Source organism: Bombina bombina, chromosome 2, assembly GCF_027579735.1.
Source record: "Bombina bombina isolate aBomBom1 chromosome 2, aBomBom1.pri, whole genome shotgun sequence".
NCBI lineage: Eukaryota > Metazoa > Chordata > Amphibia > Anura > Bombinatoridae > Bombina > Bombina bombina.
In genome coordinates, this window is record NC_069500.1 from 1438539436 (window position 1) to 1438552342 (window position 12907).

Below are 12907 nucleotides of genomic sequence, written 5' to 3' on the forward strand. Positions count from 1 at the left end.
CATATTGCAGTCGTGGTTTATTTGTTTCTGACCCCTATGTGCATTTGCAGCTTCTCTCAGGGGCTGAAGATTCGTTTGTACAGATTTGGCAGCTGAATCGCTCTGCAGAAACGGGGTTTATTGAGGTTAGTTACAGGGTGTTTAATTGAGATACACCCATAGCTACGACAGTGCACTCACTGACTGTAGGGCCTAATGGGAGAGGATCAGGGGGTGGCTGTATAACACTTCATGACCATGTTATCTGACAGGATGAGTACACGTGACTGTCTTGGCCTTCCTGCCCATTATATGCCACAACATTATGAGAGAAGTGAGTGCCGCCTGGTTGTAAAGCTCCGTACAGATTTGACAAAGCCAAAAAAACATTTTTCCATTAAATACCAAAAGTATAGAATTGCACTGCAGCAAATGTTACATGTAAGCACGAGTAGAAACACGAGTGACCCTCAATAAAATATAGTGTCTCTAGTGAGTGCACTAAATATGCTCTGGGTACAAGTGGTAATCAAACAGCCCCTACACATAAACCATCACATACTCCCAGAAAGGTCCCCTAAATAACCGAAAAGCAAGAGATTAATACAACAATAGGGAGCGCTTAAAAGTGATTATAAACAAATAAAATAATCTAATAAAACAGTTAAACAACTTATTATACAAATATCAAAATGTGCTCATATAAACAGTATCTCACAAAAGTCAGTACACCCCTCACATTATTGTAAATATTTATTATATCTTTTCATGTGACAACACTGAAGAAATGACACTTTGTTACAATGTAAAGTAGTGAGTGTACAGCCTGTATAACAGTGTAAATATTTATTATATCTTTTCATGTGACAACACTGAAGAAATGACACTTTGCTACAATGTAAAGTAGTGAGTGTACAGCCTGTATAACAGTGTAAATATTTATTATATCTTTTCATGTGACAACACTGAAGAAATGACACTTTGTTACAATGTAAAGTAGTGAGTGTACAGCCTGTATAACAGTGTAAATATTTATTATATCTTTTCATGTGACAACACTGAAGAAATGACACTTTACTACAATGTAAAGTAGTGAGTGTACAGCCTGTATAACAGTGTAAATATTTTATTATATCTTTTCATGTGACAACACTGAAGAAATGACACTTTGTTACAATGTAATGTAGTGAGTGTACAGCCTGTATAACAGTGTAAATATTTATTATATCTTTTCATGTGACAACACTGAAGAAATGACACTTTGCTACAATGTAATGTAGTGAGTGTACAGCCTGTATAACAGTGTAAATATTTATTATATCTTTTCATGTGACAACACTGAAGAAATGACACTTTGTTACAATGTAAAGTAGTGAGTGTACAGCCTGTATAACAGTGTAAATATTTATTATATCTTTTCATGTGACAACACTGAAGAAATGACACTTTACTACAATGTAAAGTAGTGAGTATACAGCCTGTATAACATTGTAAATATTTTATTATATCTTTTCATGTGACACCACTGAAGAAATTACACTTTACTACAATGTAAAGTAGTGAGTGTACAGCCTGTATAACAGTGTAAATATTTTATTATATCTTTTCATGTGACAACACTGAAGAAATGACACTTTGTTACAATGTAAAGTAGTGAGTGTACAGCCTGTATAACAGTGTAAATATTTTATTATATCTTTTCATGTGACACCACTGAAGAAATGACACTTTATTACAATGTAAAGTAGTGAGTGTACAGCCTGTATAACAGTGTAAATATTTTATTATATCTTTTCATGTGACACCACTGAAGAAATGACACTTTATTACAATGTAAAGTAGTGAGTGTACAGCCTGTATAACAGTGTAAATATTTATTATATCTTTTCATGTGACAACACTGAAGAAATGACACTTTGTTACAATGTAAAGTAGTGAGTGTACAGCCTGTATAACAGTGTAAATATTTATTATATCTTTTCATGTGACAACACTGAAGAAATGACACTGTGCTACAATGTAAAGTAGTGAGTGTACAGCCTGTATAACAGTGTAAATATTTTATTATATCTTTTCATGTGACACCACTGAAGAAATGACACTTTGCTACAATGTAAAGTAGTGAGTGTACAGCCTGTATAACAGTGTAAATATTTATTATATCTTTTCATGTGACAACACTGAAGAAATGACACTTTGCTACAATGTAAAGTAGTGAGTGTACAGCCTGTATAACAGTGTAAATATTTTATTATATCTTTTCATGTGACAACACTGAAGAAATGACACTTTGCTACAATGTAAAGTAGTGAGTGTACAGCCTGTATAACAGTGTAAATATTTTATTATATCTTTTCATGTGACACCACTGAAGAAATGACACTTTGCTACAATGTAAAGTAGTGAGTGTACAGCCTGTATAACAGTGTAAATATTTTATTATATCTTTTCATGTGACAACACTGAAGAAATGACACTTTACTACAATGTAAAGTAGTGAGTGTACAGCCTGTATAACAGTGTAAATATTTTATTATATCTTTTCATGTGACAACACTGAAGAAATGACACTTTGTTACAATGTAATGTAGTGAGTGTACAGCCTGTATAACAGTGTAAATATTTATTATATCTTTTCATGTGACAACACTGAAGAAATGACACTTTACTACAATGTAATGTAGTGAGTGTACAGCCTGTATAACAGTGTAAATATTTATTATATCTTTTCATGTGACAACACTGAAGAAATGACACTTTGTTACAATGTAAAGTAGTGAGTGTACAGCCTGTATAACAGTGTAAATATTTATTATATCTTTTCATGTGACAACACTGAAGAAATGACACTTTACTACAATGTAAAGTAGTGAGTATACAGCCTGTATAACATTGTAAATATTTTATTATATCTTTTCATGTGACACCACTGAAGAAATTACACTTTACTACAATGTAAAGTAGTGAGTGTACAGCCTGTATAACAGTGTAAATATTTTATTATATCTTTTCATGTGACAACACTGAAGAAATGACACTTTGTTACAATGTAAAGTAGTGAGTGTACAGCCTGTATAACAGTGTAAATATTTTATTATATCTTTTCATGTGACACCACTGAAGAAATGACACTTTATTACAATGTAAAGTAGTGAGTGTACAGCCTGTATAACAGTGTAAATATTTTATTATATCTTTTCATGTGACACCACTGAAGAAATGACACTTTATTACAATGTAAAGTAGTGAGTGTACAGCCTGTATAACAGTGTAAATATTTATTATATCTTTTCATGTGACAACACTGAAGAAATGACACTTTGTTACAATGTAAAGTAGTGAGTGTACAGCCTGTATAACAGTGTAAATATTTATTATATCTTTTCATGTGACAACACTGAAGAAATGACACTGTGCTACAATGTAAAGTAGTGAGTGTACAGCCTGTATAACAGTGTAAATATTTTATTATATCTTTTCATGTGACACCACTGAAGAAATGACACTTTGCTACAATGTAAAGTAGTGAGTGTACAGCCTGTATAACAGTGTAAATATTTATTATATCTTTTCATGTGACAACACTGAAGAAATGACACTTTGCTACAATGTAAAGTAGTGAGTGTACAGCCTGTATAACAGTGTAAATATTTTATTATATCTTTTCATGTGACAACACTGAAGAAATGACACTTTGCTACAATGTAAAGTAGTGAGTGTACAGCCTGTATAACAGTGTAAATATTTTATTATATCTTTTCATGTGACACCACTGAAGAAATGACACTTTGCTACAATGTAAAGTAGTGAGTGTACAGCCTGTATAACAGTGTAAATATTTTATTATATCTTTTCATGTGACAACACTGAAGAAATGACACTTTACTACAATGTAAAGTAGTGAGTGTACAGCCTGTATAACAGTGTAAATATTTATTATATCTTTTCATGTGACAACACTGAAGAAATGACACTTTGCTACAATGTAAAGTAGTGAGTGTACAGCCTGTATAACAGTGTAAATATTTTATTATATCTTTTCATGTGACAACACTGAAGAAATGACACTTTGCTACAATGTAAAGTAGTGAGTGTACAGCCTGTATAACAGTGTAAATATTTATTATATCTTTTCATGTGACAATACTGAAGAAATGACACTTTACTACAATGTAAAGTAGTGAGTGTACAGCCTGTATAACAGTGTAAATATTTTATTATATCTTTTCATGTGACAACACTGAAGAAATGACACTTTGCTACAATGTAATGTAGTGAGTGTACAGCCTGTATAACAGTGTAAATATTTATTATATCTTTTCATGTGACAACACTGAAGAAATGACACTTTGTTACAATGTAAAGTAGTGAGTGTACAGCCTGTATAACAGTGTAAATATTTATTATATCTTTTCATCTGACAACACTGAAGAAATGACACTTTGTTACAATGTAAAGTAGTGAGTGTACAGCCTGTATAACAGTGTAAATATTTATTATATCTTTTCATGTGACAACACTGAAGAAATGACACTTTGCTACAATGTAAAGTAGTGAGTGTACAGCCTGTATAACAGTGTAAATATTTTATTATATCTTTTCATGTGACAACACTGAAGAAATGACACTTTGTTACAATGTAAAGTAGTGAGTGTACAGCCTGTATAACAGTGTAAATATTTTATTATATCTTTTCATGTGACAACACTGAAGAAATGACACTTTGTTACAATGTAAAGTAGTGAGTGTACAGCCTGTATAACAGTGTAAATATTTTATTATATCTTTTCATGTGACAACACTGAAGAAATGACACTTTGCTACAATGTAAAGTAGTGAGTGTACAGCCTGTATAACAGTGTAAATATTTATTATATCTTTTCATGTGACAACACTGAAGAAATGACACTTTGTTACAATGTAAAGTAGTGAGTGTACAGCCTGTATAACAGTGTAAATATTTTATTATATCTTTTCATGTGACAACACTGAAGAAATGACACTTTGCTACAATGTAAAGTAGTGAGTGTACAGCCTGTATAACAGTGTAAATATTTATTATATCTTTTCATGTGACAACACTGAAGAAATGACACTTTGTTACAATGTAAAGTAGTGAGTGTACATACAGCCTGTATAACAGTGTAAATATTTTATTATATCTTTTCATGTGACAACACTGAAGAAATGACACTTTGCTACAATGTAATGTAGTGAGTGTACAGCCTGTATAACAGTGTAAATATTTTATTATATCTTTTCATGTGACAACACTGAAGAAATGACACTTTGCTACAATGTAAAGTAGTGAGTGTACAGCCTGTATAACAGTGTAAATATTTTATTATATCTTTTCATGTGACAACACTGAAGAAATGACACTTTGCTACAATGTAAAGTAGTGAGTGTACAGCCTGTATAACAGTGTAAATATTTATTATATCTTTTCATGTGACAACACTGAAGAAATGACACTTTGCTACAATGTAAAGTAGTGAGTGTACAGCCTGTATAACAGTGTAAATATTTTATTATATCTTTTCATGTGACAACACTGAAGAAATGACACTTTGCTACAATGTAAAGTAGTGAGTGTACAGCCTGTATAACAGTGTAAATATTTATTATATCTTTTCATGTGACAATACTGAAGAAATGACACTTTACTACAATGTAAAGTAGTGAGTGTACAGCCTGTATAACAGTGTAAATATTTTATTATATCTTTTCATGTGACAACACTGAAGAAATGACACTTTGCTACAATGTAATGTAGTGAGTGTACAGCCTGTATAACAGTGTAAATATTTATTATATCTTTTCATCTGACAACACTGAAGAAATGACACTTTGTTACAATGTAAAGTAGTGAGTGTACAGCCTGTATAACAGTGTAAATATTTATTATATCTTTTCATGTGACAACACTGAAGAAATGACACTTTGCTACAATGTAAAGTAGTGAGTGTACAGCCTGTATAACAGTGTAAATATTTATTATATCTTTTCATCTGACAACACTGAAGAAATGACACTTTGTTACAATGTAAAGTAGTGAGTGTACAGCCTGTATAACAGTGTAAATATTTATTATATCTTTTCATGTGACAACACTGAAGAAATGACACTTTGCTACAATGTAAAGTAGTGAGTGTACAGCCTGTATAACAGTGTAAATATTTTATTATATCTTTTCATGTGACAACACTGAAGAAATGACACTTTGCTACAATGTAAAGTAGTGAGTGTACAGCCTGTATAACAGTGTAAATATTTTATTATATCTTTTCATGTGACAACACTGAAGAAATGACACTTTGCTACAATGTAAAGTAGTGAGTGTACAGCCTGTATAACAGTGTAAATATTTATTATATCTTTTCATGTGACCACACTGAAGAAATGACACTTTGTTACAATGTAAAGTAGTGAGTGTACATACAGCCTGTATAACAGTGTAAATATTTTATTATATCTTTTCATGTGACAACACTGAAGAAATGACACTTTGCTACAATGTAATGTAGTGAGTGTACAGCCTGTATAACAGTGTAAATATTTATTATATCTTTTCATGTGACAACACTGAAGAAATGACACTTTGTTACAATGTAAAGTAGTGAGTGTACAGCCTGTATAACAGTGTAAATATTTATTATATCTTTTCATCTGACAACACTGAAGAAATGACACTTTGTTACAATGTAAAGTAGTGAGTGTACAGCCTGTATAACAGTGTAAATATTTATTATATCTTTTCATGTGACAACACTGAAGAAATGACACTTTGTTACAATGTAAAGTAGTGAGTGTACAGCCTGTATAACAGTGTAAATATTTATTATATCTTTTCATCTGACAACACTGAAGAAATGACACTTTGTTACAATGTAAAGTAGTGAGTGTACAGCCTGTATAACAGTGTAAATATTTATTATATCTTTTCATGTGACAACACTGAAGAAATGACACTTTGCTACAATGTAAAGTAGTGAGTGTACAGCCTGTATAACAGTGTAAATATTTTATTATATCTTTTCATGTGACAACACTGAAGAAATGACACTTTGCTACAATGTAAAGTAGTGAGTGTACAGCCTGTATAACAGTGTAAATATTTTATTATATCTTTTCATGTGACAACACTGAAGAAATGACACTTTGCTACAATGTAAAGTAGTGAGTGTACAGCCTGTATAACAGTGTAAATATTTATTATATCTTTTCATGTGACAACACTGAAGAAATGACACTTTGTTACAATGTAAAGTAGTGAGTGTACATACAGCCTGTATAACAGTGTAAATATTTTATTATATCTTTTCATGTGACAACACTGAAGAAATGACACTTTGCTACAATGTAATGTAGTGAGTGTACAGCCTGTATAACAGTGTAAATATTTATTATATCTTTTCATGTGACAACACTGAAGAAATGACACTTTGTTACAATGTAAAGTAGTGAGTTTACAGCCTGTATAACAGTGTAAATATTTATTATATCTTTTCATGTGACAACACTGAAGAAATGACACTTTACTACAATGTAAAGTAGTGAGTGTACAGCCTGTATAACAGTGTAAATATTTTATTATATCTTTTCATGTGACAACACTGAAGAAATGACACTTTGTTACAATGTAAAGTAGTGAGTGTACAGCCTGTATAACAGTGTAAATATTTATTATATCTTTTCATGTGACAACACTGAAGAAATGACACTTTGTTACAATGTAAAGTAGTGAGTGTACAGCCTGTATAACAGTGTAAATATTTATTATATCTTTTCATGTGACAACACTGAAGAAATGACACTTTGTTACAATGTAAAGTAGTGAGTGTACAGCCTGTATAACAGTGTAAATATTTATTATATCTTTTCATGTGACAACACTGAAGAAATGACACTTTGTTACAATGTAAAGTAGTGAGTGTACAGCCTGTATAACAGTGTAAATATTTTATTATATCTTTTTCATGTGACAACACTGAAGAAATGACACTTTACTAAAATGTAAAGTAGTGAGTGTACACCCTGTATAACAGTGTAAATATTTATTATATCTTTTTCATGTGACAACACTGAAGAAATGACACTTTGCTACAATGTAAAGTAGTGAGTGTACAGCCTGTATAACAGTGTAAATATTTATTATATCTTTTCATGTGACAACACTGAAGAAATGACACTTTGTTACAATGTAAAGTAGTGAGTGTACAGCCTGTATAACAGTGTAAATATTTATTATATCTTTTCATGTGACAACACTGAAGAAATGACACTTTGCTACAATGTAAAGTAGTGAGTGTACAGCCTGTATAACAGTGTAAATATTTTATTATATCTTTTCATGTGACAACACTGAAGAAATGACACTTTGTTACAATGTAAAGTAGTGAGTATACAGCCTGTATAACAGTGTAAATATTTTATTATATCTTTTCATGTGACAACACTGAAGAAATGACACTTTGTTACAATGTAAAGTAGTGAGTGTACAGCCTGTATAACAGTGTAAATATTTATTATATCTTTTCATGTGACAACACTGAAGAAATGACACTTTGCTACAATATAAAGTAGTGAGTGTACAGCCTGTATAACAGTGTAAATATTTATTATATCTTTTCATGTGACAACACTGAAGAAATGACACTTTGCTACAATGTAAAGTAGTGAGTGTACAGCCTGTATAACAGTGTAAATATTTTATTATATCTTTTCATGTGACAACACTGAAGAAATGACACTTTGTTACAATGTAAAGTAGTGAGTGTACAGCCTGTATAACAGTGTAAATATTTATTATATCTTTTCATGTGACAACACTGAAGAAATGACACTTTGCTACAATGTAAAGTAGTGAGTGTACAGCCTGTATAACAGTGTAAATATTTTATTATATCTTTTCATGTGACAACACTGAAGAAATGACACTTTGCTACAATGTAAAGTAGTGAGTGTACAGCCTGTATAACAGTGTAAATATTTTATTATATCTTTTCATGTGACAACACTGAAGAAATGACACTTTGCTACAATGTAAAGTAGTGAGTGTACAGCCTGTATAACAGTGTAAATATTTATTATATCTTTTCATGTGACAACACTGAAGAAATGACACTTTGTTACAATGTAAAGTAGTGAGTGTACATACAGCCTGTATAACAGTGTAAATATTTTATTATATCTTTTCATGTGACAACACTGAAGAAATGGCACTTTGCTACAATGTAATGTAGTGAGTGTACAGCCTGTATAACAGTGTAAATATTTATTATATCTTTTCATGTGACAACACTGAAGAAATGACACTTTGTTACAATGTAAAGTAGTGAGTGTACAGCCTGTATAACAGTGTAAATATTTATTATATCTTTTCATGTGACAACACTGAAGAAATGACACTTTGCTACAATGTAAAGTAGTGAGTGTACAGCCTGTATAACAGTGTAAATATTTTATTATATCTTTTCATGTGACAACACTGAAGAAATGACACTTTGCTACAATGTAAAGTAGTGAGTGTACAGCCTGTATAACAGTGTAAATATTTATTATATCTTTTCATGTGACAACACTGAAGAAATGACACTTTGTTACAATGTAAAGTAGTGAGTGTACATACAGCCTGTATAACAGTGTAAATATTTTATTATATCTTTTCATGTGACAACACTGAAGAAATGACACTTTGCTACAATGTAATGTAGTGAGTGTACAGCCTGTATAACAGTGTAAATATTTATTATATCTTTTCATGTGACAACACTGAAGAAATGACACTTTGTTACAATGTAAAGTAGTGAGTGTACAGCCTGTATAACAGTGTAAATATTTATTATATCTTTTCATGTGACAACACTGAAGAAATGACACTTTACTACAATGTAAAGTAGTGAGTGTACAGCCTGTATAACAGTGTAAATATTTTATTATATCTTTTCATGTGACAACACTGAAGAAATGACACTTTGTTACAATGTAAAGTAGTGAGTGTACAGCCTGTATAACAGTGTAAATATTTATTATATCTTTTCATGTGACAACACTGAAGAAATGACACTTTGTTACAATGTAAAGTAGTGAGTGTACAGCCTGTATAACAGTGTAAATATTTATTATATCTTTTCATGTGACAACACTGAAGAAATGACACTTTGTTACAATGTAAAGTAGTGAGTGTACAGCCTGTATAACAGTGTAAATATTTATTATATCTTTTCATGTGACAACACTGAAGAAATGACACTTTGTTACAATGTAAAGTAGTGAGTGTACAGCCTGTATAACAGTGTAAATATTTTATTATATCTTTTTCATGTGACAACACTGAAGAAATGACACTTTACTAAAATGTAAAGTAGTGAGTGTACACCCTGTATAACAGTGTAAATATTTATTATATCTTTTTCATGTGACAACACTGAAGAAATGACACTTTGCTACAATGTAAAGTAGTGAGTGTACAGCCTGTATAACAGTGTAAATATTTATTATATCTTTTCATGTGACAACACTGAAGAAATGACACTTTGTTACAATGTAAAGTAGTGAGTGTACAGCCTGTATAACAGTGTAAATATTTATTATATCTTTTCATGTGACAACACTGAAGAAATGACACTTTGCTACAATGTAAAGTAGTGAGTGTACAGCCTGTATAACAGTGTAAATATTTTATTATATCTTTTCATGTGACAACACTGAAGAAATGACACTTTGTTACAATGTAAAGTAGTGAGTGTACAGCCTGTATAACAGTGTAAATATTTTATTATATCTTTTCATGTGACAACACTGAAGAAATGACACTTTGTTACAATGTAAAGTAGTGAGTGTACAGCCTGTATAACAGTGTAAATATTTATTATATCTTTTCATGTGACAACACTGAAGAAATGACACTTTGCTACAATATAAAGTAGTGAGTGTACAGCCTGTATAACAGTGTAAATATTTATTATATCTTTTCATGTGACAACACTGAAGAAATGACACTTTGCTACAATGTAAAGTAGTGAGTGTACAGCCTGTATAACAGTGTAAATATTTATTATATCTTTTCATGTGACAACACTGAAGAAATGACACTTTGCTACAATGTAAAGTAGTTAGTATACAGCCTGTATAACAGTGTAAATATTTTATTATATCTTTTCATGTGACAACACTGAAGAAATGACACTTTGTTACAATGTAAAGTAGTGAGTGTACAGCCTGTATAACAGTGTAAATATTTATTATATCTTTTCATGTGACAACACTGAAGAAATGACACTTTACTACAATGTAAAGTAGTGAGTGTACAGCCTGTATAACAGTGTAAATATTGTATTATATCTTTTCATGTGACAACACTGAAGAAATGACACTTTACTACAATGTAAAGTAGTGAGTGTACAGCCTGTATAACAGTGTAAATATTTTATTATATCTTTTCATGTGACAACACTGAATAAATGACACTTTGTTACAATGTAAAGTAGTGAGTGTACAGCCTGTATAACAGTGTAAATATTTTATTATATCTTTTCATGTGACAACACTGAAGAAATGACACTTTGCTACAATATAAAGTAGTGAGTGTACAGCCTGTATAACAGTGTAAATATTTTATTATATCTTTTCACGTGACAACACTGAATAAATGACACTTTGTTACAATGTAAAGTAGTGAGTGTACAGCCTGTATAACAGTGTAAATATTTATTATATCTTTTCATGTGACAACACTGAAGAAATGACACTTTACTACAATGTAAAGTAGTGAGTGTACAGCCTGTATAACAGTGTAAATATTTATTATATCTTTTCATGTGACAACACTGAAGAAATGACACTTTGCTACAATGTAAAGTAGTGAGTGTACAGCCTGTATAACAGTGTAAATATTTATTATATCTTTTCATGTGACAACACTGAAGAAATGACACTTTACTACAATGTAAAGTAGTGAGTGTACAGCCTGTATAACAGTGTAAATATTTATTATATCTTTTCATGTGACAACACTGAAGAAATGACACTTTGTTACAATGTAAAGTAGTGAGTGTACAGCCTGTATAACAGTGTAAATATTTATTATATCTTTTCATGTGACAACACTGAAGAAATGACACTTTGCTACAATGTAAAGTAGTGAGTGTACAGCCTGTATAACAGTGTAAATATTTTATTATATCTTTTCATGTGACAACACTGAAGAAATGACACTTTGTTACAATGTAAAGTAGTGAGTGTACAGCCTGTATAACAGTGTAAATATTTTATTATATCTTTTCATGTGACAACACTGAAGAAATGACACTTTGTTACAATGTAAAGTAGTGAGTGTACAGCCTGTATAACAGTGTAAATATTTATTATATCTTTTCATGTGACAACACTGAAGAAATGACACTTTGCTACAATATAAAGTAGTGAGTGTACAGCCTGTATAACAGTGTAAATATTTATTATATCTTTTCATGTGACAACACTGAAGAAATGACACTTTGCTACAATGTAAAGTAGTGAGTGTACAGCCTGTATAACAGTGTAAATATTTATTATATCTTTTCATGTGACAACACTGAAGAAATGACACTTTGCTACAATATAAAGTAGTGAGTGTACAGCCTGTATAACAGTGTAAATTTGCTGTCCCCTCAAAATAACTCAACACACAGTCGTTAATGTGTAAACCGTTGGCAACAAAAGTGAGTACACCCCTAAGTGTAAAAGCCCAAATTGGGCCCAAAGTGTCAATATTTTGTGTGCCCACCATTATTTTCCTGCACTGCCTTAACCCTCTTGGGTATGGAGTTCACCAGAGCTTCACAGGTTTCCCTTGGAGTCCTCTTCCACTCCTCCATGACAACATCACAGAGCTGGTGGATGTTAGAGACCTTGCGCTCTCCCACCTTCTGTTTGAGGATGCCCC

The 12907-nt window shown here is 31.3% G+C and overlaps 1 protein-coding gene across 1 annotated transcript in view; it reads left to right on the top strand.

Moving 5' to 3' along the window:
- WDR54 (WD repeat domain 54) overlaps nucleotides 1–12907 on the top strand; it is a 258021-nt gene that overhangs the window by 225124 nt on the left and 19990 nt on the right. Inside the window, exon 7 of the mRNA XM_053700368.1 lies at nucleotides 11–125. Coding sequence (XP_053556343.1) covers nucleotides 11–125 — 115 coding nt within the window. The remainder of the gene's footprint in view (nucleotides 1–10; nucleotides 126–12907) is intronic.